At 34.0% G+C, this 25431-nt stretch overlaps 1 protein-coding gene across 19 annotated transcripts in view; it reads right to left on the bottom strand.

Moving 5' to 3' along the window:
• KCNMA1 (potassium calcium-activated channel subfamily M alpha 1) overlaps window positions 1–25431 on the bottom strand; it is a 514017-nt gene that overhangs the window by 107909 nt on the left and 380677 nt on the right. For 11 of the 19 annotated variants that reach the window (XM_074874565.1, XM_074874566.1, XM_074874550.1 and 8 more), the window contains exons 16-18: window positions 18742–18810; window positions 6128–6214; window positions 1918–1994 (exon numbers count right to left, since the gene is read on the bottom strand). In XM_074874565.1, coding sequence (XP_074730666.1) covers window positions 1918–1994; window positions 6128–6214; window positions 18742–18810 — 233 coding nt within the window. Of the gene's footprint in view, window positions 1–556; window positions 710–1917; window positions 1995–6127; window positions 6215–14593; window positions 14606–18741; window positions 18811–25431 lie in introns of all 19 variants that reach the window. The other 8 variants (XM_074874549.1, XM_074874557.1, XM_074874558.1 and 5 more) reach the window with 2 other exon arrangements.

Here is a 25431-nt window from a genome sequence, read left to right as displayed (position 1 = left end):
GCATCATCCTCACTAATGCCATCATTTTGTTTCTTCATCTGTCCAACACCCTTTTATAGGACTGATATGTAGGACCATGTCATTTGGAACATTTGCTAGTGCTACACCCAGAAGTTGTCACTCTCATGTCTCCATGGCCCTACTGATGGTAATACATCCCTTGTGTTGGCTAGGTCACAGGATACTTGTTTCCTCCCTGGTTTCCTAGTACTGAGGATGTTACATTGATTCCTATTAATGTGTAATAAAGAGCTCTTGACCTTTAGACTGTGAATTCCTATCTTCTAACAGATTTCAATGAAGAGTGTAGATCTCACATTAAAATGACAGATCTTTGGGATTTTTTTTTTTTTTATCAGCACGTGTGAAAAGCATACACTATGTGAAGGAGGAGTAGAGAAGAAAATACAAATAAAATAGGTCTTTTTTGACAGAATCAGATAAAATTAAACAGGTAACACATTTCTCTTTAACTGTTGGGTAATATGGAAAAAAGATTGGGTTTGAGAGTTACAGGCACCCCCAGGCATCTGTAACTGGCTTTACCAGAACTTACTCAGCAGCCTCATTGGCTTTGGCAGCAGTTCAAAGGTCACATTCTCACATGGATAAACTGTTCTTGAACAATTTTTTTCCAATATGTTAGGCAATGCATACATTCCTTCCACATCAGGCATGCTTTCCATGTGCTTTGCTCTCCTTGTGGCTACTGGGAGATAAATACCATTTTCTGTCAGTGTTTCAGCTGCTTTCTCTCAATTATACTACTTTGTTCCACACTCCTGTTTTCTGGGGGCAGAGGAGTTTCTCTAAAAACTCCAGTGACATGTTTTTTCTCTTTTTAATTAATCTATTTTTTAATTCATCAATTTCAGGCACCCCTTAAAGGCAGAGAATGTCCACACTTGAGGCTTTCTTCCATCCTCTAAGACAGTGCACTGATAACACTATGACTGGATCTATAAAGAAGAGTTTTTCCCTTTTAAAAGTAATGGTAAAATAGACATGATAGAACTCTTCTGAGATCTTTCGATTTACCTAATCAGTATTTTTGAACTGAATGAACTTTTTCATGGCAGAATACCATGGAATGCACATAAATATTCAGATATCCATTGAGAAATGGATCCCTAAAACCTTTTGACATCAGTATTACAAATACGCATGGGTCAAACACATCTTTGGCCAAAATGTGGTTGTGATAGTTCCTGCAAAAAGTCCCTTCAAGTTATATATAGATAAAATGCTAATTTTTATATATTTATAAAAATACAGATGCAAAGTCTGATCTCAATTCCAAAACTTAATTATTTCTTCATTCCAAATAATTTGAAGAGCAGACCTAAGAACTTAACCAAATATTAGCATTACAGTTATGGAATCTTCTAAAAGGATATATGTAAGAGGCATTAATATTTAGTTTCTTCCACATAATCCTTTCCTCCAGTAAAATGGATTGTTTATTTCAATACTAATTTATTTCAATAGTTATATGATGGAATATTATTCCTTAGTTTCTTCTTTTACAGAATCATCTTCAGCAAGATAGACAAAAGTTCTTTAATTTACAGAAAACTATTGAAATTACTGGATTTCTGCATGTTATGAATGAGAGCAGAACTTCACTGTTAGCTCATTCTTAACTCAGAAATTTGATCTAGCTTGATTTAATTCTTCAGGTTTTGTTAGCTTTGGACCCTAATGGACTTTTTAATGAAAAAACAGGTGTGAGTGGTGTGAAATGTAATAAAAATATAAGAACCTCCAAAATGCAAATGGCACTTACTATGTTGCTGTGCATTTATTTTTTGGCTTTTTTGTATCACTGTGTAAAACATGTAAACACATGTACTGATAGTCTTCAAGGCTGAACAGTTCATGAAAAGGAGATGAGGGAGTGATAGAAATATTACTTACGCCGTTTGCAGCCACATTTTTTTATCCTTTTGGGATCCGTGATGTCATCATGACAGGCCTTGCAGTAAAAAAATGCCCTAGAGAGACAGAATGAAAAAATTGACACATTTCTTAATCCATATAAATTAAATTACTCTCACATTTCCTCTTGTTGCAGTGCCAAATTAATGAAACATGCCAGCACTAATTTTCTTTAGTCTTTGAAAAGATTTAGACATTTGAAGTAGGAAATATTTGCTACAAGACCATTCATTTCAAACATAAGACTCCAAATTAGTGTTTCTTTTAATACACTTTTATTTGAAAAGTAATTGGGAGAAAGGATTATAATTATGACACTGCATCAGTTCATTTGTCTTTCATCTTAGAAAAAAAGAGCATCCAATGAATTTTGTCATGAAACTATATATAAAATGAATTCTCTCTTCTTATCAGATATACCAGATTTTATTTTTTTTTTAAAGACTGTCTAGACAATTTTTCAGCCTGGTCACAAGTAGAACTTCATTTTGGATACAATGAGAGATTGCAATGAGATCAATGTGACAGTAACATCAGATATGCTATTTACAAAAAAAAAAAAAAAAAAAAACAGAAAGGAAAATCCACTCAAAATAAGTTCCTAAAGGAACATATAAATGAAAGAACTGAAATAATCTTGATTCAGATTTTTTTTTTCTCCTTCGTATCTGAATAAAGCAGAACCATTTTGGTTTTGAACAGACAAAAGTCAAAATTTCAAACAAAAATATGCAATTAACAAGGTGAACCATTTAGTTTCCATTTAACTTTTTGCTTATGAACTTTTACTCTTGTATCAAATGGCTCACCACTAGGTGAAGCACAAGGAGATTTAAGGAAGTGACAAGGATTAAACATTTGACTTTCTATAAGATTAAAACAAAATTCCAATTTAATAAATATGCATCAGACTGCCCACAGGAGACTTTAATCATGCCTTTCATGTCAACATCTCATGTAAGGCTGTGACACATTTCATGAGGATCACACAGCTGGCCTCTAGCTGGACAGTTACAGTTTACCAGGATTCTTGCTGGCATAACAAATTAAACATACTTTTTAACCTGCTGAAATCTCCCTGTACTTATCCATATTCAGGATATGTCAGGTCCATGCCTATCTTCCCAACCCTCTCTCATTGCATACTTCTCAATACAAATCGGCAGTAAGAACCAAAGCTGCCACTTTGCAACCACCCATGGATTTTGCCGACAGTACTGGATAGTTGGATTGCTACAACAGTAGGGAGGTCACTGGAACAGAACAATCTACAGTCCAAAATATAAAAAGAAAAATAAACAATATTAATACACAGCCTCTGAATAAACACAGCCTTTGGCAGTTCAGCTAGGAAGATCGCTACCAGTTCTTCTTAGATTAATTAGACAGTGTCCACCACAGGTAGAACTATATTAAAGGAAATGTTCAGAAATATGAACTAGATCCCTAATTCAAACAGTTACAAATTTATCTAAGTTATTGTTACACCTCTGAATAATGGCCCTGGTAGTTAAGTGGCCCATCATGAGAAAGGTAGCAGGTCTAGCATATGAGATATGGACCAGAGAATACAAATTTAAATTTGCAGTAAGACCTCACTGAATATTATTAACATTTCTAAAATCAAGATAGCATGCAAGCTACTGCTCGATAAATCCTAAATGTAGCAGACTTAATTTCTCTAAGAAACTTACAGGAAGATTACTCTTTCAGACTGTGAAATTGTCTTACTATATCCAAGAAGCAAAATGAAAATTAAAAAGCCTTCTCTGAGCATTTGTATACTCATATATTTGTATGCTGAAGAAAGTTTCTGGTTTTCAAACTATTCACCTCCCACTAAAAAGAAAACAAACCGCCTCCAAGGAAATGAGAATAAAATATTTTTCAAACCATGAGTTGATGTCAAGACATAAGCAAGGAGGAGAAAACTGCCTCCAACTTTTACAATTTCTCCTCAATCCAGCTGTAAGCCCCTGTATTGAACAAGAATCCACTATCACAAATATTCCCTCACAAAACTTCATGACACGAATTGGACATTTCTAGAGATCTTGTTTCTGAAGGCCACTGCAGGACAACTGTCCCAAAGAGTACCTTCAGTCCTATGGGTAAAGTCAAGATCAAACACCTGAAGTGATCGCTGTAATAAAATTGTCTTTCTATATAATTGGGTTGAATTCAGTGGATTGGAAGCATATGGATTTCTGACGTTAGTACTAACATGTAAATGAATAAAGAATAATAAAGATGCAAATCATACAGTTCATATTATATTTAAACACTCAAAATTTTACATTAAACTATTTACCTAGGCATGATTGTTTCCAGGTATAACTGTTTCTAATGTGGAACTATTGTTTTAAAAATGCAAAAGTAATTCTAGCAAGAAGAGTAATTGAATATTGCATGTTATATTTCATTGTGAAACATATATTTGATAAATATGAATAGCTTTAGCTTAAAGGAGATGAAATTTCTCCATTAGCATGGAACACAAAACCAGAATAATTTAATCTGAATTTCAGGTATATACATGTTTAGTTTTACTTTATTAAAAAATCCCCCCAAAAGACCTCAATTTTAGAACATTTTTCTGACCCTGATTGATAGCTCAAAAGGGTGATATCAACACTTTCACATAATTGGCTTTGTTAGTTGAAACACATCTGATAATCATTTGCTTTGCACAGAACAGCTAAGAAAAGTGGTAAGGGTAGGCAGCATGTTTCTAAACTTCTGCAAAAATCAAGACAAAATTGGGAATTTTGTTTCAGCTTGCTATTAGATAAAACGTGCTAGATGAATGATGAGTAAAATTTCTCTAAAAACATTAAGAACCATCAACTTCTTCCTGTTAAAAATGCTATGCCAGGTAATTTTTAGTTACAGTCTGAAATACCTTCACAGCAGAGTGTAAAATGCCTTATAAATGAAAAAAAGCTAGCACCTCAGTAAAGGAATGTGAAGACAGTTCTGTATATTCAGCTGGAGAAAAGCACCAGAGAGGAAAAGACCTATATGCTGAAGGGTAGCGTACCTGAGGCAGTGTTGTACGTAAATACTCTAAAGATGGTGCTAGAAATATAAGAGGACAGGAGCACTGCTGTGCTGTTCTGTATGCTTCACCTAGCCTAAAACTATCTTAGCTCTTTCAATGAAATTTGAATTCAAGTTCTCAGTGATTTCACTGTTTTGACGTTTTGACTTTCTTTAAATATTCGTGGCAAACATGCATTGCTTAAATATTATTTTCACTATCATTTCATCATAAACATTTTAGGACTTAATAAATGTTATCATTTGAATATTTTATCATTCTAACTATAGGATTTAGTTAAAATATCTAACTCAAGGAGAACATCAAGTAAAACTCAGATTCTTGATACCATGACTTACAACAAAAATACAAATTATGAGGAAGCACTCAGCTGCAAATATTCTTTTTCTTTAAAATCTTACAGACATTGAATAATTATTCCTTTTAAGAATTATTTTCTCAAATTGCTCTTTTATTCCTTTCAAGCATATTATAATCCTAACAAACAAGAGTACATGTTTGGTCCTAAACACTACACCATAAAACCCCTTTTCATTCAACCCAAATCTAATCAGCCAAGTACAATGAACCGGTGAATTTGTCTATAATGGGTAGGATATACTGCACTGTTGTAGTTTGATTTATTATTACGAGGCCATGGAGTATGTAGATCCAGTAAAGAAAAATGACAAGAACATAAATATTATTCCGCTAATGCAATTACAGAATGAATACAGTAGCTTGCTTACATCAAATATTTGCTAAAGTCTATGTAAATAAGAACTACTCTAAACCTGAAACTCTGACAAAACTGTAATCCCTGTCCTCACTCAAAGTAATTCCACCAAGACAAATTAATTATAGAAAAATCAGATCAAAATGTTTTACATTTTCTAGTAGGACTCAGAATAAAAGCTTCTTCATTTCTTTTCACATCTGCTGTAAAATTATTCCATTTCCTTGATATTTAGGACTGTAGTTAAGAAAATGGCATTCACACATGGTTGATTCACTAGAGTACCAACTCAATTCCCCCTGAGAATCTTTAAACAGATAATAATGAAAATTAGGTGAGGTGTTTACATGTAAAGAAAAAACAGAAATTAAATACTATATGTTTAAATTTAAGGATAAAAACATATTAATTACCTTTTTACTTCTTTGGCATCACTTGCAATGAAGAATCCTAAAGTACCTTCTTGAATCTTGACGTGGTTTCCAGGATTGATTAATATACTGCTCAGTGAAACAAAAACAAAAACAACAAAACCATAATTTTAAATTACTTTTACCCAAATGTTCCAAAATACCTTTATTTGGTTCTGTTATAGGGGACCCACTAGTTAGGAAAGGCTGCAAGGAAATTTTAAGCCATTCTTCCTTGAAATTTCCAATGAAATAACAGTTTCACATGCTTTTTACAAAAGCTTAAGTTTGAGACAGTCACATGCCTCTGCCTATACTCACATCATTTAAGCGTTTACAACTGTTTTCTTCTAGTTTTGCATTAAATATAGACTATACAAAATAACAAAGCCTCTCAGAAACATGATGTGTGAAGCTGAGCATTTCAGCTTTCTTGTTCTGTCAGGCAAAGTGGTGAAAATTTAACAAAACAGTGAAAAGTGAAGAACCAGCAACCACCACTCAATAACAATACAAAATATCATTTATGAAGCTAAACCCTTTGATGCAAATTTTTGCCAATTTCTAGTGAAACAGAACATTAATGGGACCCCTATCTGGACATAATGTTATTGTTTAAAATAATAAATACACACATACACTCAAGGGGAATGGTACAAGACAACCAGTCACGACAGCTGAAAAAACATAAAATGAATAGAAAATTTTTAAAACACTTCTATGCAGCCATGGAAGAACAAAAATAACCCAACCACACTGACAAAATACCCTCAGCTAAATTTGGTGAAGAAAATTATAAACTGCTATCAAGAAGTGAGGTACTCCATGTCTCTCTACAAAATACCTTTGTTATTTTCATTATGATTTAATGAAGATTTTAGGTAAGGTACTTTGCAAAGCACCAAGATAAATAGGAATATAGAGACAGATGCAAATATATTATCCAGTAAGTTTTATTAATGTGCAATACAATTAAGTTTTTGACTTGCTAAAACTTAATTAAGCTTGTCATAACTTCTCTCTTTTTTGTCTTTTCTTAAAGCTGCCTTTGTAAAATGTAGTAATGGCACACATATGTAATTTACAGTAGATAAAGACTACCAGTAATTTAAACACTTGTGGATTTAGCAAAAATTGATTTTGGGAAGCAATATATATACAAACATAAATAAAGCACATTTCTGAACAGACATACGTTACTAAAATTTGAAGGCCAAAAATCTTATTGTTAGGAGGGAAAATGGGTCTCAGCAGATCTCTTATTCAAGATGCTATTTATTATCTATACATTAGTAATAAATTAGAGTGACAAAAAATATACCTGAAATCTTTATAATGAGCACACTGTTTTGTGTGATTACACATGCCCACAGGGCCCTATGAAAAGAGTATGCAGGCTGCAAAATAAAGTGCTCATGAGTTAAGAATGAAAAGGTTGGTCATGCAGTCATTATTCAGTCCCTGTTATGTAGACGTTATGATACAATTCTTAATTTAATAGCCACAAACTACTTTTTTCTCATAATCTGGAACTTCATTCAGTGGTGGTTTACTGCCACTACTCCAGGCATGGCTTCATGTAGTTTATCTTTCTTTAAAATCAGCATCATATTTTTCTTATGTGTTTTTCCAAAGTGTTCATCATTATAGCATTCAAAAGATTCACAAATACATTATTTATTTTACAAGAATGAAGATATAGTATTACCCCATTTTACAGATGAAAGATTAAGTCACTATGAGATATAGTAGCTATTAATTTGGGATGCCTACAGGCCATTTTTTGTTAGTATTTAGCATTGCCTAGCTCCATATACACCTTCTAGGGACTTTTGCTGTAAGTAAGGTTGCTCAGTGTTTCCAAAATGCCAGCCTCTGGTTCCCAAAATAATAAACACTTAATCAGAGGTCATCTGTAAAAGGTTTGGTTTAAATTATTAGCTCGCTCTCACACAGACATTCTGTGGCAGAGGCTGGAACAGAAATTAAATCTCAAAGAAAGCATTTACCCAGATATCCTTCCTCTTCCTTCATTCACAGTTTCAAGCTTTGCAACAAAAAGGAGAGGAGAACTACAGAAAATGGAAGTCATCACCACACAGAGCAGGTTCATCTCCACAGCACACTTCAGTAGTATTGCAAAAAATGAAATGTGATGGTGTAAATAACACCTACATTATGCACGCAGATAGATGGGATGAATTAAAGTTGCACAGCTAAATTTCATATCTGGTATTTCTTTATTATTATTTATTATGGCAAAAAACTTTCCAAAGTCTTTCTGTCAAAACTTTCTATCATGTCCATAACTGCATCTGTGTTTCAGTCTCCACCTTTCTTCTTCCCTGTCTGCTAGTCCTTAATCTGCCATTATGCTGATAATTTAGCTGTTAAAGTCAAAAATCTTCTACAGATGTTAGTCTCGTTTATTTCTACTATACTGTTCCTTCTAAAATATGCAAAGACTTGTAATATGGTTGGGGTTGGTTATTCTTCTTTTGTACAAATGGGTACTGCTCTGTCAGAAAAACACTTTTTTTGCCCATTTCATTCTTTGCCCTTAATCATGGAAGTATTACAGCTTTTCAGTGAAAATAGATCAACACATTTCTTTACATAGACCCACCTTTTTTTTTTTTTCCCCTCATCCCATTCTTGGAGATAGATAAACCAGGCCCAAACATTAAAAAAATGCTACCAAAAGCTCAACAATTTGAATTCCACAAGCTGAGGTAACTAGTAGATATGTAAATGTTCACTACCCCTCAGAGAACCTAAAATTTGACAAAGTAATAAGCAAATGAAGAGTTCTTTTAAGAGGCAGCGAACATAATCTTAAATTAGAAGTAACTGGCTTCATTTAGGATGTAATGTATTGTAAGCATTATTTTGTATCTCAAGGTTTTCTGAGACACATTAAACCAATTCAGATGGGTTGGTGTATAGACTTTATTTTTGTCAGATCTTATACTTCATTCACATATACTTATTTTCACAAATACAATTAATTTATAGCCACAAAATATAGACGTGATAGCAGTTAATGCAGTATGACCCCGGTAGCAAAATCTTCTGTTGGGAATAAAAATTAATTTGCCCCATCACTGCTATTCGCAAAGAATTACAGCAAAGGCTCATAAAACTTTGGGTTTATATACATACTGATATTTAAACAGAGCAAAATCATGAGCAATTTCTACTGAGTCTATGTGGATTTATTAAATATGCTGCTTATTAAAGCAGCAATTGAATTATTTCTTAAGAGACCTGTAGTGTCATTAGCTAAAGTTATGCTTTGATAAGCACTCACCCTAATATGTCCAGCAGGGGAATGTTTTGAATTAAAAGAATAGAATATAGGGAACAAAGAGGACACAGAAAAATAAAACAGGGTTATGAGCATACCAAGAAGAATGCATCCATCAGTTATTTAGAGATGCATGTATCTGTTCAAGAAGCTCATAAAAATATGCATATATATTCCCACAGTTGAGAAGTACATGGCAAAGTAAATTGGAGTTTTAGGAGAGAAAACTTCAGCTAATGTCTCATTTTTATGTATCTCCAAGGCTGGGGAGTTTTCCAGATATAGGAAGATGTAGGAAAAGGGAAAAAAGGACAGAAAGTCATTATGTTTAATAGCAATATATATAGCTAATTCATATGCATTCTGTGCTAAATATTGGAAAAAATTCTGTTGAAAATGACACCCCCAATTTTTCCAAATATACATTTTTATCATAAAATATAATTTTACTTTTTTATCTCCTAAATCAGCTCATGAAATCAAGCAAGGAATGCCAAATACTTTAAAAGCTTCTAAGATCTTGATCAAATTTTATAATTTTATAACATTTCTAGTTTAGGTTACCTCAGAAACTAATCAAGTAATAGCAAGCTCAAAAAACTTTTAGTCATAATTTCCTTAACAATTCCAGTTCCAGAAATACATTCCTCAGGACAAAGCTTTTCATGACAGGGGTCACATGTCACTGCAAAAAAAAAGATTATCTTTTGACTTGCTTGCTCCTTCACACATGAACATTTTACAACACATGGCAACTGCAGCCACGTAAACTGAATATGTGTAAATGAAATATGATTTAGTGTGTTTAACGGGAATGTAATGTACTTCACCAGCATGAACTCAGGAGAAGCCAGTTCCGTTACTCTATGATATACAACAATTTGTAAGCCACTCGTGGAACAGAATATGCAGTTTGGAAACCTCTGCTTTACACTTATCTGACATCTAGAAAAACTTAGTCCATTTGCTAAACAAGATTCACTTGCTGACTAGATGCAAAATCACGTATCTTAAGAGCAATGAAAATGTCACACATTGCAAATGTGGAAATCATCCTTGAATTCAGTTGTACTCTCAGGAATCATAGAATGAATCACAGAATGGTTTGGGTTGGAAGGGACCTTTAAAGGTATCTAGTTCCAACCCCACTGTCAGGGTCAGGGATATTTTCCCCTAGAACAGATTGCTCAAAGCCCCATCTAACCTGATATTGAACACTTAAAGCTTAGGAAAGAATCAGGAACAACAGTTATCTATACAGTTGAAACTGAGTTCCCAGAACGACTGGAAGATAAGCAGGTGAAGCACAAATGGGAATTAGTGCACATTTGAGATGCACAATTCAAAAAGAAAAAAGAAAAATTCAAATGTGGTCAGAAAAATTCTAGATAAATGCTTAAAATGCTTATGGATCTCTTTACATAGATTGTTCAATGAAAAGTTAAGATAGGACATGATGATTTCTTTGTATGTTGGTAGAGAATCTGTTAGTAACACTGACTGTGTTAATTTTGATCAATTTAATCACTTGTTGGATTATATCTTTCTGATGTTTTAAGTATACATGCTACCTTCAGTAAAATACAGATACATATAAATATCTGTTCGTCCACTTTTACTTACCTGAAAATACCCCAGAACATAAGCATTGCTCAATACCTTTTTGGTAGTGCATGGTTGAGTGACTGCACAATATTGTGACTTAGATAAAGATACCATATTATGTCTTCCCTTAAAGCATTAAAAGTAAGCTAAGGTTTTGATTACTAATTGCAGGTCTTCCATGTTTTGCTGAACTTAAAGATATTTGATGGAGAACCTGATAGTTGGAAGTTTGAACTGTAGGACAATTTGTGAACTGACACTTTGGGGCAGGACTAATTCCCTCCAACTATTTAAATTTTTCACTCATTTCTGCTGTTGGGTGATTTTTATTTGTCTCCTGCTTTCAAATATCATATATGTTGGACTCAAATTATGTTTCTTGGGTTGAAAAAACATTAGAAAGTTTGATGTATGATATCTTTTCAAGTTACTAGAATATATAAAACATTATTTCTAATAAATTTTCAGTATATAAAAATATCAGTAGGAGATGAAAAATATTTCCTGTAGCTTTCTATAATATCCAGTTATTTTCTATGTCAACCACATGGAAAGAACGACCAATCAGCTTTAGAGTCTGAACCATCGTTAAACTGTATGTATTTATTGGTAGGCCACTTGCTAAGCGGCATGGATCAACAATTTGCTTTGCACAGCTTGAAACTGAGTAGGCTTCCATTACTGCTGAACTTGTAAACTGATGTAACTTTGAACTCTTAACGTAGACATAGCATCTATACAGTAGATGACTCTCAGATTCGTATAACTGCCAGTCTTCTCTGAGAAAAAATGAGGGAACTTATTAAGATGGAAGAGGTGCAGTAAAGGTCTTAAAACTGAGCTCACAATGGCATGTGAAGATGCCCAGTAAGTACAGCACAGAAAATAGGCAATGGTAACATTTTAGCAGTGCTATATGAAGACTGAAAACTGGAAGATACAGATAAGGTCAGTCAGTAGAGACGTACACCGGAAGAGTTCTTTTAAGAATTTTCCTTGTCAGCAGCCTCTGTTATGTACTATTCTTGTTTATTCTTTCAAGGCTACATTTGAGACAGTACTAAAGGTGGGATTCATCTCATCTGTTTTAGAACGGAAGCTGCTTTCAAGAACTGTCTCCCTCTTCCCTTGCAATCATGGACTAAGTCTGAATATCTAAAAGAATAGACATCTAATGTTTTGACTGATAAAGTTAGGTGAGATGAATGCCATGATCAGTGACCAATTGAACAGTTCATCCCTGCATCAAGGAAACAAGGATTCAGTAACACTGCCTTTTTTTTTTTTTTTTTTCCCCAGATTTATGGCTACCCTTGTAATTGCCATCATCCTTGTCTAAGAAAAGATCAATTGTTGAATTAAGTAAAACACAAATGGCAAAATTTTGACTAAACAAAGGACACAAGTTGTAACAACTCTGTTTTAAACCTTGTGGTAGATGTACTGTACCATTCCCCATGTGACTGAAACAGTACCAATATAATCTAGTAATCAGGAAGATATAATATTGCTTATGTACTATTAATACATTATGTAAAACAAGACTACGTGGTATTACTGACTATAGCTACCACATTTTTTAAATAAAACCAGCTATTATTCTTGATTGTTTCATGCCATGCCCAGATGAAATGCACCACTATTAGCATAATGACCTTTTAAAATGTACCATGTCATTCACACAACTATAGAATTAGAATTACAAAATTAGTTTGAGACAATATTTTTTGTTTCAGGGTATGTTTTGAAGTGGAGTGTGAGGGTAGGTGCACAAATCCCACAGTGGGAGTTGGGTGCATACCAGCTTCACACTGACTGTAATTCATAAGTATTGCTTCTTTCTTCTGGGCTCTATCATTGACATTAATTCAGATCCATATTGCTTTACACAGAAAAATCCAGTAAGACACTAAAAAGAATACAAGGCAAAAGACACAGTGCACATTACATGCTACAGTATATTAAAGCTTAATTACTACAAGCATACAAAAGGTTGCTCCCAGGAATTAATTTCTTTACAACAGCAACTACTACGTCATGGTCTACAGGATGTGCATGAGGGATTTTATTGGGGCATAGTCCAAACTAGTTCAATGGTGCTGGTGAATTCAATACACTTTGAAACAATTAAATTATTCCTTCTGGTTCCAGAAGTGATTGATTATCAGTACAATGAAGCAGCACAATATACTTTATTCTGGGAGCAAGCAACTTCACTTGGTACAACACTTCTCCATATTGCCCATCATGCCAGCGTTAACATGCCTTCACCACAAGGTAATATATACTTAAAAGCAAGAAGCGAATTAGAGGTGCAACAACTGCAGATCCTTGAAGATGCTAAGTGTTGCAGTAACTTCTCTGCAGTTGGATCATATCAATAATGCCAAACTGACAGGAAGCCACCTCTCTTTTAACACATCTACTCAGAAACCACAGGAGAATAAGACTAAAAATTAAATAAATATTACACATACAACACAGGCAACAGAACAGACATGGGAAGTAAAGTTTGGAGAGTATGATGAGGAAGGAAACTGAAATGTCTGGACAATGAGAATGGATCTCCAAAGAGTGCCACTGACAGACAGACTGCTATACGCAATTAGAAAAACAATGCTGGGAGGGGGAAGAGAGATGAGCAGAGGAGAGGATATGGAAGAGCATGCCTTATTTACTGCATCCAAACCAACAGCAGCAAGATAGAATGTAGACTAGAGAGGGGCTCACAGCATGGTATGCCAGAAGAAAATGCAAAACATGCCATCCCAAAGAAAAACCAAAACTGAGAAACAAATACATTTGGTAATATCTTCATAAATGAGCTTAATAAATGTCATTAAAATGAATGTGACATATAGTACAAACTATCCATGGCACTTTCACTGGAACAGTACAATAGCTTTAATGAGTACTGTACTATGAATTACTGGGCTCAAAACAGAACCAGCAATGTAAAGAATCAGGTATTTGATTGTTGTTAATGGAAGGTGAGACTACTGTACATGAACTACTGTATTGTAAGACACATTTTGAAGGAAGACTCTAGGGAAAGAAGGACATCAATGAAGGTGTGAATATGGAGACAATATGGCAGCACAAGGGCTGGTAGAGACGAAATATACATCGTCACGATACAGTGCAAATGAAAAAAGAGAGAGGAGATGTTAACAGTAAAGTCTGCTTTTCAAATGCAACAATCTGATACACCAATGACTCCACAAGGGGAAAAGAAAAAGCCTAAAAAACTTATACTGTTTCATTTTGTACTTCCTGCAAAGAAGTTAGTGCGTGAGTCACAAGAACCAATGGAGAGACAAAACGCTATTCTCTCTCCTCTTTGAGAGTGGGGGCTCATATATAAATATACACACAGATATATATATACACACACACACACAGATTAATATGTATATATGTATATATGTGTGTGTATATACAGAGAAAGATAGACAAAGATGTTATCTTCCTGTGTTCTTGGCAAGGAATTAGTCCTGAAGTTAGAAGGAGTGGAGGTAGGATTGAGGTTGGAAGGAAAGGTAACGAAGAGGGCATACCGCTTTCGGCTTCTGCAAACGACAAGAAAAAAATTGCAAATCAAACACTTTGATAAGAAATCAACTGACACCAAAGCAAAAGCAAAAAAACCCTTTATTTAAAAATCTTCAAGGCTCAAAGGTTTTTCTGCTAAGAATGAGAACAAATATATGGATAGACAAAGAGAAAATTTAACAAGAGGACTAAACGTGGGGTGCAGGAGGGAAGAATTATTGGTTAGGCTTTCCTTCTTGCTTACTCATGTGACAAAAAAATATACAGGGGAAAAGGAAGGCAAAATTATCTCTAAAAAAGATTTCAAATGAGGAGTTTGAATGTCTGCATTTTGAACTATTTTTTGCTATCTATTCAGCAAGCTATGCTGGGACATTTTCAGGTTGATGTTCTCCATGTTCCTTTAGCATTTTTTCTACAGAAGAAACAAACCCTCTCTACAAATGAACTAAGAAAGACCATTTTTTAAGCTAAAGTATTTGGCTTGCATCACAGACACAAAAACTTAATTAAGTGCTTCTTGTTCTTAATAACTCATTATAATATTCCCAGATACTAATTAGAGATGAAAGAATGGCTAACTCATATTCTGACCTGGAACTACTAAAGCGCAGACCTTAGTAGCTGGTCAGAAACCCACTAAATTCAGTCACATTTTGTAAACTCAGAGGTTTCTTTGATAACTGAATAGTAATTTAAACATCATTAAATATATAAAAGTAAAGGTAAAAACCAAATATCTAATCATGGCTATTTTAATTAATTTTAAGATACCTTGATGAGAAACAGTTGCCTAAACAGATAAACAGACAATAAATACCCATTATTTGAAAATCAGTTTGTATTTATCGCATTTATGACTATACTGCCTACATTTAGTCTTGAAAACTTTTAAATTCTGCTTTTAAGCAAACTTATAAAATCATAAATTGTTTATAATTAACAATCTAATACTGTCAAAACTTGTTATCAAGGTGTGCTTACTCTTGTTTAGCTTTATTAGGAGTCAGGCAAAAAGGAGAAAAAAACCCAACTGCAAGCAGGAAGCTCAGCTACTACTAACTTGTACGTTTATATTAGCTTGGATAGAGTTCTGATGATTTATAATTACTATTGATCTCAAATTTCCTATGGTAGAGTTAACAGAATTTGGTTGTACATCAAAAAGCTTTGGAAAACCAGCATCTAGGAGAATGTCTGGGGGGGAAAAGTGCATAGGTAAATGAGTATTTATGCCATTCCACATGTAATGAAGACATTACCAAAAAGTCAATGAAAATTCTGCCATTGACTTAAAATGGTACTAGGATTTATCCCTAACACTGAGGTGAAAATTTAAAGAGGGAATTAGGAAATCTAGAACATCCTCACATTACCACTTTTGAGAGTTGTACGCACTTCTGAATTCACTTTGCGCTGCTTTAGCTCCGAGTGCAAAGTGATGAAGGCAGATGAAGCTAATCGTAAAAGGAAACTCCCTGTGCAAGTAACCAATCAGATATATAATTCACATATATAGATATTCAATTATGACTGATGGGAGTAAGATCTTCTCATCCTTTAGGCAGAAAGCATGGTTTGAAAATTTCCTCTGCTCCTGAAAACACTTGTCCTAGACCTCTCTCAGCTAGGGTGGGAAATACTAGCTCATAATAAAAGGGTGTCACCTAGACGGCACCAAATTTTTATTTATATTTATCATTCTTGCTCTAAACTGTAAACTGTGTAAATCCCCTCAATATTTTTCCAGAATACGAATCTAAACTATAATCATAAAATGAATCAGCACAGATCTACCGTTGTTCACTCTCATAATGAGTGAAAGCTAAAAAGGTATGATAATCAAGTCCCCCTTCACCTTTATGAAGAAATAGTAATGCAGAACTTAAGATATGAAGTAGAATAAAATATTTCTGAAGCCAACATCAACAAACATAATTGGTAAATGACAAATGTATCTCATTCAGAACCAGCTTGCACTTGTAAACCATGTTATTCTAATTTTTATCTTAATTCCCCATCTTTTCATTTAGTAAGACGCAAGGAAATGCAAGTATGCCTAAGAAGTGAGAAACTGAAGTTTTGTTCCATTACCTTTCTGGTTACACTGAAAGGCACCAGCTCAGAAAACCACAAATATGTACTTAACATATTTGGATTGAAGAGCACAGGAACAAGTAGAACAGTAAAGATACACTGCAGGTAGCTCTGTGATTAATTTAACAGTGACTATAAAATTATCACTGGTTAATGAAGTCAGCAGATATTACTGTGGATCAGGTTTATAAAGAAAATGTGCATATCTAGCCTACATGCTCTCCTCTTGTTACATATGTATTCATAAAATCCAGCTGTTAACAACCCTTTGTTAGTATTGTTTTCTACAATTTTTAGGCTCTTTTAATTAATTAATTCTGAACTGTTACCTGCGTGGCTTTAATTAAGAAGGAATATATGATTGTATCACATTGTGTTACTTTTTGTGGGATCCTCTGCATCACCTTGTGATTAAGAACTCAATCCAACTCCCACTGAAGTTAGTGCAAAGAATGATATGGAAGCCATCAATTATCTGTTATTACTGAAAAAGACTGTAATATTAGCACTTAAAATTTTACTTAAGTAAATGACAACTGAAGTAATGACAACCTAAAGTTGGGCAATAATTCTTCAGAGAACCAACAGAAACCAATTATTTTCTAATATTGGAAATACAAAATCTGGCAAACAGTTCCACTGCTGTTACTATCATATTTTTCTTTTTTCTAGTAAGAGATTAAACTGTTCAGACAGAAAAGAATAATAAATCATTTGCTTTATATTAGCTAATACGGAACGAGATCATTCAATAGAAAAGTATTTTAAGAGCCCACGGGAGTTAGAATAATTAAAAAACCCCTGATATTTCAAAAAAAAATATTTCTTAATCAGCATAGTGTGGACAAAAATAATATCCAATAGCACATACACCACTTAATGTATCACTTTATAACATAGGAAAGAATCAAGCAAAACCAACCACAGGGCATGGAAATACTCCTATAAACAGTTGTAACATTGTATTTTCTGTGTCAAATGCTCCACATAGATTTTATAGGTATTTTTAATACAGAAAAATTACAACATTTAATAATAAACATTAAAACAAACTTTCAAAACATCAGAAATTGTGGCATGAACTCAAATGACAGAATTGGGTCACCTGTGAGGAGAAACAATTGCTCACTAAGGTTTTAGGTAATTAGGGGCCACAAATAAGATGAACTAATATCTATTGTTCCAAATTTACTAAAGTAGTACAGAATATAATTTTCCTCAGAGGAAAATAAAATTCAGCTCAGAGCCAGTATTGTCATATTTTTATTATATGCCCCTCCACATGTTGCAGGGCACATTTATAACATTTATAAATTTATTTATAAATGAATGTTGTGTAAAGCACTGATGGACAAGTTGATAGAAGACTGACTCCAAAGTTCACTTGGATTTTTATGAACTTTTCTACAAAAAACCCACAAGAAACGCTTATTTTCCTGTCTGTGATTCTGTACTAATAATAATGATTTTTTTTCATTAGGTGTCAGCCAGTTGGTAACTTCAAGGCTAAATTAATCTTTTCTAGTTTTATGATGCTATTCATATATGCAAGTTTTGTCAGAACAGATACCATATAAAACCCTCATTATCGTACATTTATTTATCCTGTACCCTATCTAAACTGGTTCTTCCAAATTCATTTAAATGAAATTATTTTGAGAAAACACATAGCCATAACAAGGTTTCGTATCACATCTGTTTTCCACTTTTCCATTTTCAGTAAAATAAGTTGGACCTCCAATTAAAACTGATAGACTATGAACAAAAACATTGTAAGTTTTTGTTTAAAGAAAAATGAATTGCACTTCTGGAGATTGGACGTATGTATCTCTGTCCCCCCACCTTCTACTCAGTGTTCTGACTTGAAATAATTTTAGGGAAGAAGAACAGGACAGAAATAAAAGCCTATATGAAATGATGTAATGTGATGGCATGCTAATTATACTCTGAAATGTTTCAAAAGTATAAGAATAGCTACGTTCACTCTGAAAGAAAAGCAGGCAAAATTCTTGACAGTGCATTCCAGAACTTCAAAATTTGTAGATATTGGACATACCTGCTTTCTCGTTTTTCCGACTTGTATTCTATGGCTATCATTAAGAGCTTTAGTTTCGCAAACACCAGTCTGCAGGAAAAGAAGAGGCCAAAAGTCAGTAACATCACATAGGTAGAGACAGCTGTGGGGTATGTATTTTCTTTAAGAACTTACACTAAGACCTTTTCCCATTTTTTCAGTTAGGTATACACAGAACATATATTAAGATTTTTCTATTTTGAACATAATGAATATTTTCCCAAATATATATAAACTAACAAGTTGAGAACAGTAGCAAAAGTACCAACTCACTATGTTACTAAGTCTACTTAAGCAATAGTAACAAAGGTCATGATACACAACATAAGATTTCATTTGGCTATAGTGGATGTCTTGAGGAAATTTTTCAAACCTTTGCTGGAATTCAGCCATATGTTGATCGTAGTGGCATTCCTTAGAAAACACATATATAGTGAACTAAAATGAGAGTACCCTACTAATAAGTCAATATTTGCCAACAAATGTCACAGAGGAACAGTATGACTAGAAGCAATTATTGACAATGTATGGAAAGTATTTTCTAATACTATAATACATGGGTTTTTTTAAATAACTAGAAACCATTTTCCACTTTTGTCACTGAAGTGTATGCAAATTCGATGCTCCTTGTCTCCTCTTCAACAAATTTGTCACATATTATTCTAGGACTCACCTTCCAGTTAGATGGCTGCCATCTTCTATATCATACGCTAACTTTTCCAGTGCTCAGTGCTTCTCCACAAACTTCCTTACTTCAGTGTTACTAATATTTTTGCATGTATTTCAAAAATAATTTTTTTCCTTAAGCCAATCAAGCCATATTCTGCATACTTTGCATCAGTCACATACTTAGCAGAAAATAAGGAACTGGCTGCTGAACTGATAATATTCCATTTCTATAAAATGTTTCAGAAATCACTGTGAACAGTTAATTTCTGCTATTTCTTCAGGATAAGAGAATAATTAGAGATAAGCATGGATGTAGGGATTCTGAGAGTGCTGAGGCAATAGGCTGAATATCACATAAGGATATATACAATAACATTTCCTTTCCATTGTCTTAAATTTTGCAATATAAAACTTGAGCATATTTTTTCTTCAAATGTTTTCCTTTCAAAGGATTGTAAAAGTACCACTGTAGTGGTATCTCAGTATTGGGAAGTAACACAAAAAGAAAGCCAGGGGCAAAATTCATTTAACTTTTTTTCAGAATCAATTAGAAGTCTTATTCTACCTCCAGAACTGCAGCCAATGTCAGAAATGGGCAGACAAAATCCTGATAGTAACTGAATTCTTGATTAGTCCATCACCTCCTACAATATTAACAGGTAAATGAAGCCTGACTATCAGCGTCAAAAGAAGAAAAATTAAAAAAAATAGATAAGCCTGATACTACTCTAATATTTGGCACCAGTACCTCATTGTCATCTACAGATTTACCAAAAATATTTAAGTGGTAAAATAAATAGGTTTACATGCACTTGGCCATGCAATTAAAATTAGGATTAATAAATCTTACCATTTAAACTGTATTGTGCAAATGTACTTCGATATGATTAAAATGAGAAAGATCTTATACCTGCTTTTTTTCCCCAGATACATAAAGAACCTTGTAATAAAAAGTTAGAATAATTTTTATCTCAAATTATTATGTAGAAGTCCACAAGAATTGTCAATGACAGTACCTGAGGCATTCATTTCTATTTTATTTTCAACTGCCAGCATCACCTGCTAACTACTGATGAACACAGACGGTCATGAACAAAGGCTCTTAAGAATTAGAATCTGTTTCTGTCTACCCAGAGAGAAATAAATTGGTTTTGACATTAAATCTTCCTTCTTTACTGGTAAGACTATTATTGGCATAAATTAACCATAGATACCTGCTGTATTATTTGCATGTGAAAGTACTGGGATATTTAGAATTTAAAGAAATTATCATTCTCCTTCCTGAGCAGATACAACCTTAATTATTTATTAATTATTAATTTTTGTACTAAACACTAACAAAAGGACATTAATTAGAAAATCTACTGGAAGAAAGTTTTCTCTTTTCAAATAAATTTTTTGACTGAAATTTTGTACATCATAAATAATTCACTTTTTTTCCTTAGGGTCAGCTAGAACATTTTTTGCTGAACTATTTTTGACAAAGGAATAGGTAGTCATATCAGGAGAGAAAATATATTTTCAACTACTTCCATACAGTACAGTTCAGTTGCAGTTAGCAAAAGTATTTTGATATAGGATAGATCATGTTGTTATCTACCTAATAAAAAAATACATGGAAGAATATAATTCCTGATAAAAAGTAGTATCTTAATATGAGCAAATTACTTACATTATCAGAATTATTTCATAAATATATTATTTTTGTCTTCTTTTCAAACTATTTTTTATGCACATTGTCATCTAGTGGTTTCTTTGGTGCTTGCTAGTATCTGTGTTTCTTAGGAGCTGGAAGTATGAGAATATCAGGTACTTTACTTTTATGGAGCAGCAGTGTCTAAAACCAGCGCAGTCAATGAGGTTTGTATGTTGGAACAGAAATTATCATACTATATAGATATATAATAACCCACATATCTCTTTTAAACGTTTGTTAATGTCAGGCTTAGTTAATTTCCAGTCATGTGAAACTGGCAAAAGCATAGGAACCTTCTGCTTTTAACCCACAGCTGGGTTCTTCCAGGTGCTCAGCACTCATGTATTGCTCTGGCAAGGAAAAAAATTTAACCAACTACTTCAATAGCAGAATTTCACAGAACTATTCAAAAATTTAAAAGTAAGCACTGATGTAAGTGGTTCTCTGATCAAGTGTAAAATGGTAAGTTTGTTAGCAAGAGTTCTGGAGGTTTTGTTAAAATTTTTGAGATTTATTTTACAGGTGTCTTGCTAGATCATTACATGCACTTCTACTATTGCATTAGAATTGCTGGATCTTAAGTATGCTATGGGACAGATTATGACAGAAATTCAAGGGGGAATTAGAAATTAAGAGATGCTAAGAAATAGGAAGCCACTAGCTGAAATCTATCACATGCATAATACAGAAGGCACTGGTGTTATTGTTACCAGTACTGGAAAATTTGCTCAAAAAGTAAGAGTACTTAACCCCTATTACAGTTATTTCCACTTATAATACTGTTTATCTTACATGACTGTTGACTCATTATTTACACCTCAGAAAGACAGTAAAAACTTCGAGCATTCTGTGAAAGGTTAAGAAACCCTAACAGGCCAGCTCAGAAATATAGAAGAATGAAAAAAATACATCTGTGCCATGTGTATGTGTAATCATGCAGGTGTTTCAAGATCTGTGATTGCTACGTTTCTTACATTGACATGGAGCAGAAATAACCACTAAAATCATGAAATCATTAATTTAATGAAAAGTGAACAATGTCAGTGAGGAGTTTAGTTTACTAGACAGGATTTAGTTAAGCAGGCAGTTCCACATCAGATTAGAATTTTAACCGTAATCTCAGCTGTGAAGAGACACAGAGATACTACATATTCAAGGTATGTTTTCTGGTCTAATTCCATCTGACCAATAAAATGAAACACAATTAAATTTTATATTTTGCAAGTTATGAATCACTGACTACAAAGCAATACTCATTGCCAGGTTCAGGGCATGAAAAACATTGTTCATGCTTACTGCCAGAATGCACTTTTTAGTTTCTTTAGTCAGTCGGGAACCAATAGATGTACTGGAGAGAGATTTGAAACTGATGAAAAGTACTACATACAAACAATGCCTAAAGCTCCTGCACGGCAACATTCTAAATGTATCTGAATACAATATATAGAAGTTTTGATCTCTTTCCTTTTGCTTTGTACATCATGATATGAGGCTATTTTGTCCTTGAAGGCTCATCATGGGAAGTATCTGGAAAAGGTTATTGTCCCTCAACCTTTAAATACTCTGTTTGAAGGTTACAGTTGACTAGCTTCCCATCTCCAACAGGGTAATAGATGGGTGTGAGGGGAAAGCTATCAACCCTGGCATGTGCAGAAGCTGAGCATTTGGTATGGGTCTTTTAAGCACCTATTCTACAGACTTAAAGTTTTTAGCAATATTTTTGTTGAATATCACTTATGTATGGCTGTGGACAATGCATTTTTTCTTTTTCTTAGGATGTCAAGATCTTCTGGGGTCATCCAAAGATCAAAAGAAAAATCCTTCTATTAAATTCTGTAAGATTGAATTGTAAACAATTAAGTTAAAATAATAAAAAACCATACTGTGTGGGCCAAGGTTTGCATAAATCAATCAAAAAAGTCAAAGTACTCTTTAAATCTATCACAGTGGAAAAAATACCTCCCAGACTGTAACACTACTAGGATAATGAGAAATTAATGGTAGCAGGAAAAGTAGACATCCAAAAGGAGTATAGAATACAAGTGTACATTTTAATACAAAAGCATACAGAGAATATGGGTGAACCTTGACAAAGATCAGGCTCTTTTCCAGTGGGTTCATGAGTCACTATATAAATAATATAATAGAGTGTGTGTAGAGCGACTTTTGTCACTCATGTTAACATGACATACATCACTCATAATGAGGTACATTACTCTCTATACACACATATATATACACAGAAGTACTTCATATAAATTAATTATTTGTACCAGATCCAGTCAGTGGCTGCAGGTAAGCAAATAAATTTGCTGATTACTGTACTGGATACCACTATCATTATTAGGATGGTAGTGAGAACATGAGCTGAATATTTAACAGTTTTTGGCTGCTGACCTGTCAGTCTGTTAGGAAGACACTGAAGGTAAGAAATGTCAATGCAGAACTCTACATTGCTTTTTCTCTGTATTCCCACATCAAATATTATCTTGGTTTACAAGATGGTTCCTGATGTGAAATACAATTGAAGTGCTGTGAAGCGTTGTGGAGTACATCCTACTCCAATCCATACTTGCCTAAGGAGTTTCATAAATATTGGTCTTTCATTACTTTTGTGAACTCTTATCCTGCTAAACAAAACTTTCATTCCACTGTTCTTTCTGGCTCCCATTAAAGCTGATCATGTTGGAATAAGAAGACTAATATAAGAGCTCTACTGAAGGTTTTAAGCACAAAGAAACCAAGCGTCCTTTATAAACATGGGTATTGTTGGTTTTCTAGGTATGAACAGGAAATATAGCTGCCGTATATACAGAGTTTTGAATTAATAAACCAAAATTTGTCCAGTAGTTACTAACCTACTAATTACTGTTTGTACCAAATGTAGTAAAATTCAGGTTATCCAAAACCATGGTGTAAGCATTGGTAACGGTACCATAAGCCTCCATACTTTAAACACATTAAAGAAGAACAAACTGTGGGAGGCTGCAAGTCCTCTGTGCTGATCTATGGATACTTTTCTATTGAAGCAGCCTTTTCATACTTGTGAAAAAGTTTCTGTCCACTGAGATGAAATTAGAGAGCACAGTGGGACCTTACAACATCTTTTTTCATGTGTTGGCTCTTTCCATCTCACAGGTGTGCCTGAGGAGTCTAGCACATATTTATTGGCTGAGTAGAAGCAGTGGGGGGGGGGCCAACCTTTTGCTGGGGTGGACCCAGAGGAGAGTTTCTGAGAGTGCTTGGAGGAAAGTGTAAAATATAGAAGTCTCTGGCAGAATCAGATGGAGTCTAGATGCTGAAGTCTAGAGGCTGTCTTGTGGCCTGGACACTACCTAAGCTGAGCTTATATTTGTTGAGTCTAAAATCTGACACACATCTGCAATGTTGAATAAAATCATAGCTTCAGGAAAAAGCTCTTAATTTAACAGGTATGGACTGATCCAGCATCACTGCTTCTGAGAGGCAGAAAACTGTACTGGTCATATTATGTGTAGCCTGTCTCAAGAGTCCAAAGTGCCTCAGATTTATCTCACCCTTGGAGACAAGTTAGAAATCTAGTTGAAGAGAATGATCCAAAGATAGAAGCAAGAACTTGACAGTTACAGATAGTCCATGCTGTCCTTGCTCTGTAAAAGACTAGCTTAATTTGGAGTCACTCTCAGACTAGGAAGTGCTACTACTATGAACATATCCGGACGATAAATAATCTGTTGTGAAGCTAAGAGAAAATGCAGACAAGTGCTGAGTGTTGCCTACTCGCCTAACTTAGTTCTCCTTTGTCAGGACAGTGGAGTTCCTAAGACTTCTGTGATTAGCTCCCCAAATGGTCTGTTATAAAAACATGCAAAAAACTTCATGACTAATGTGGGAATATATGCCATAATTATTAACCATGCAACAATATGATGCACAAATACAGAGATAATGACATCTCTAAAATTTTGGCTTTTATTAAAACATGGCTATGACATTTGATTGAATGAGTGACTTCAAAAACAGAACCACCAGCAAATGGGCCCAATTTAATATATATAAAGAGAAGTGGGGAACCTTCATATGCTGTTTCCACTGTTAGGTCAAGTGTGAAACCATAGATGTGCTAGCCTCACTAGGAAAATTTTTGAGTGGAGAATGGGGCCTAGAACCTGGGCAAAGATTAGCTGTGTATTAGTAAATATTAGAAGGCCCACTAGAAGACTGTGCACTAGTGGGGGGACAGTTTGGTTAGTTTACTCTTCAATCATCATCATCCACACCTGGTCCAACAATATCCAAGGGCACAGAATGATAGGAATTACATTCAA

This window comes from Strix uralensis, chromosome 7 (genome assembly GCF_047716275.1).
Source record: "Strix uralensis isolate ZFMK-TIS-50842 chromosome 7, bStrUra1, whole genome shotgun sequence".
In the NCBI taxonomy this organism is placed as follows: Eukaryota; Metazoa; Chordata; class Aves; order Strigiformes; family Strigidae; genus Strix; species Strix uralensis.
The sequence above is the reverse complement of the archived record's forward strand: the minus strand, read 5'-3'. Positions and strand labels throughout refer to the sequence as shown.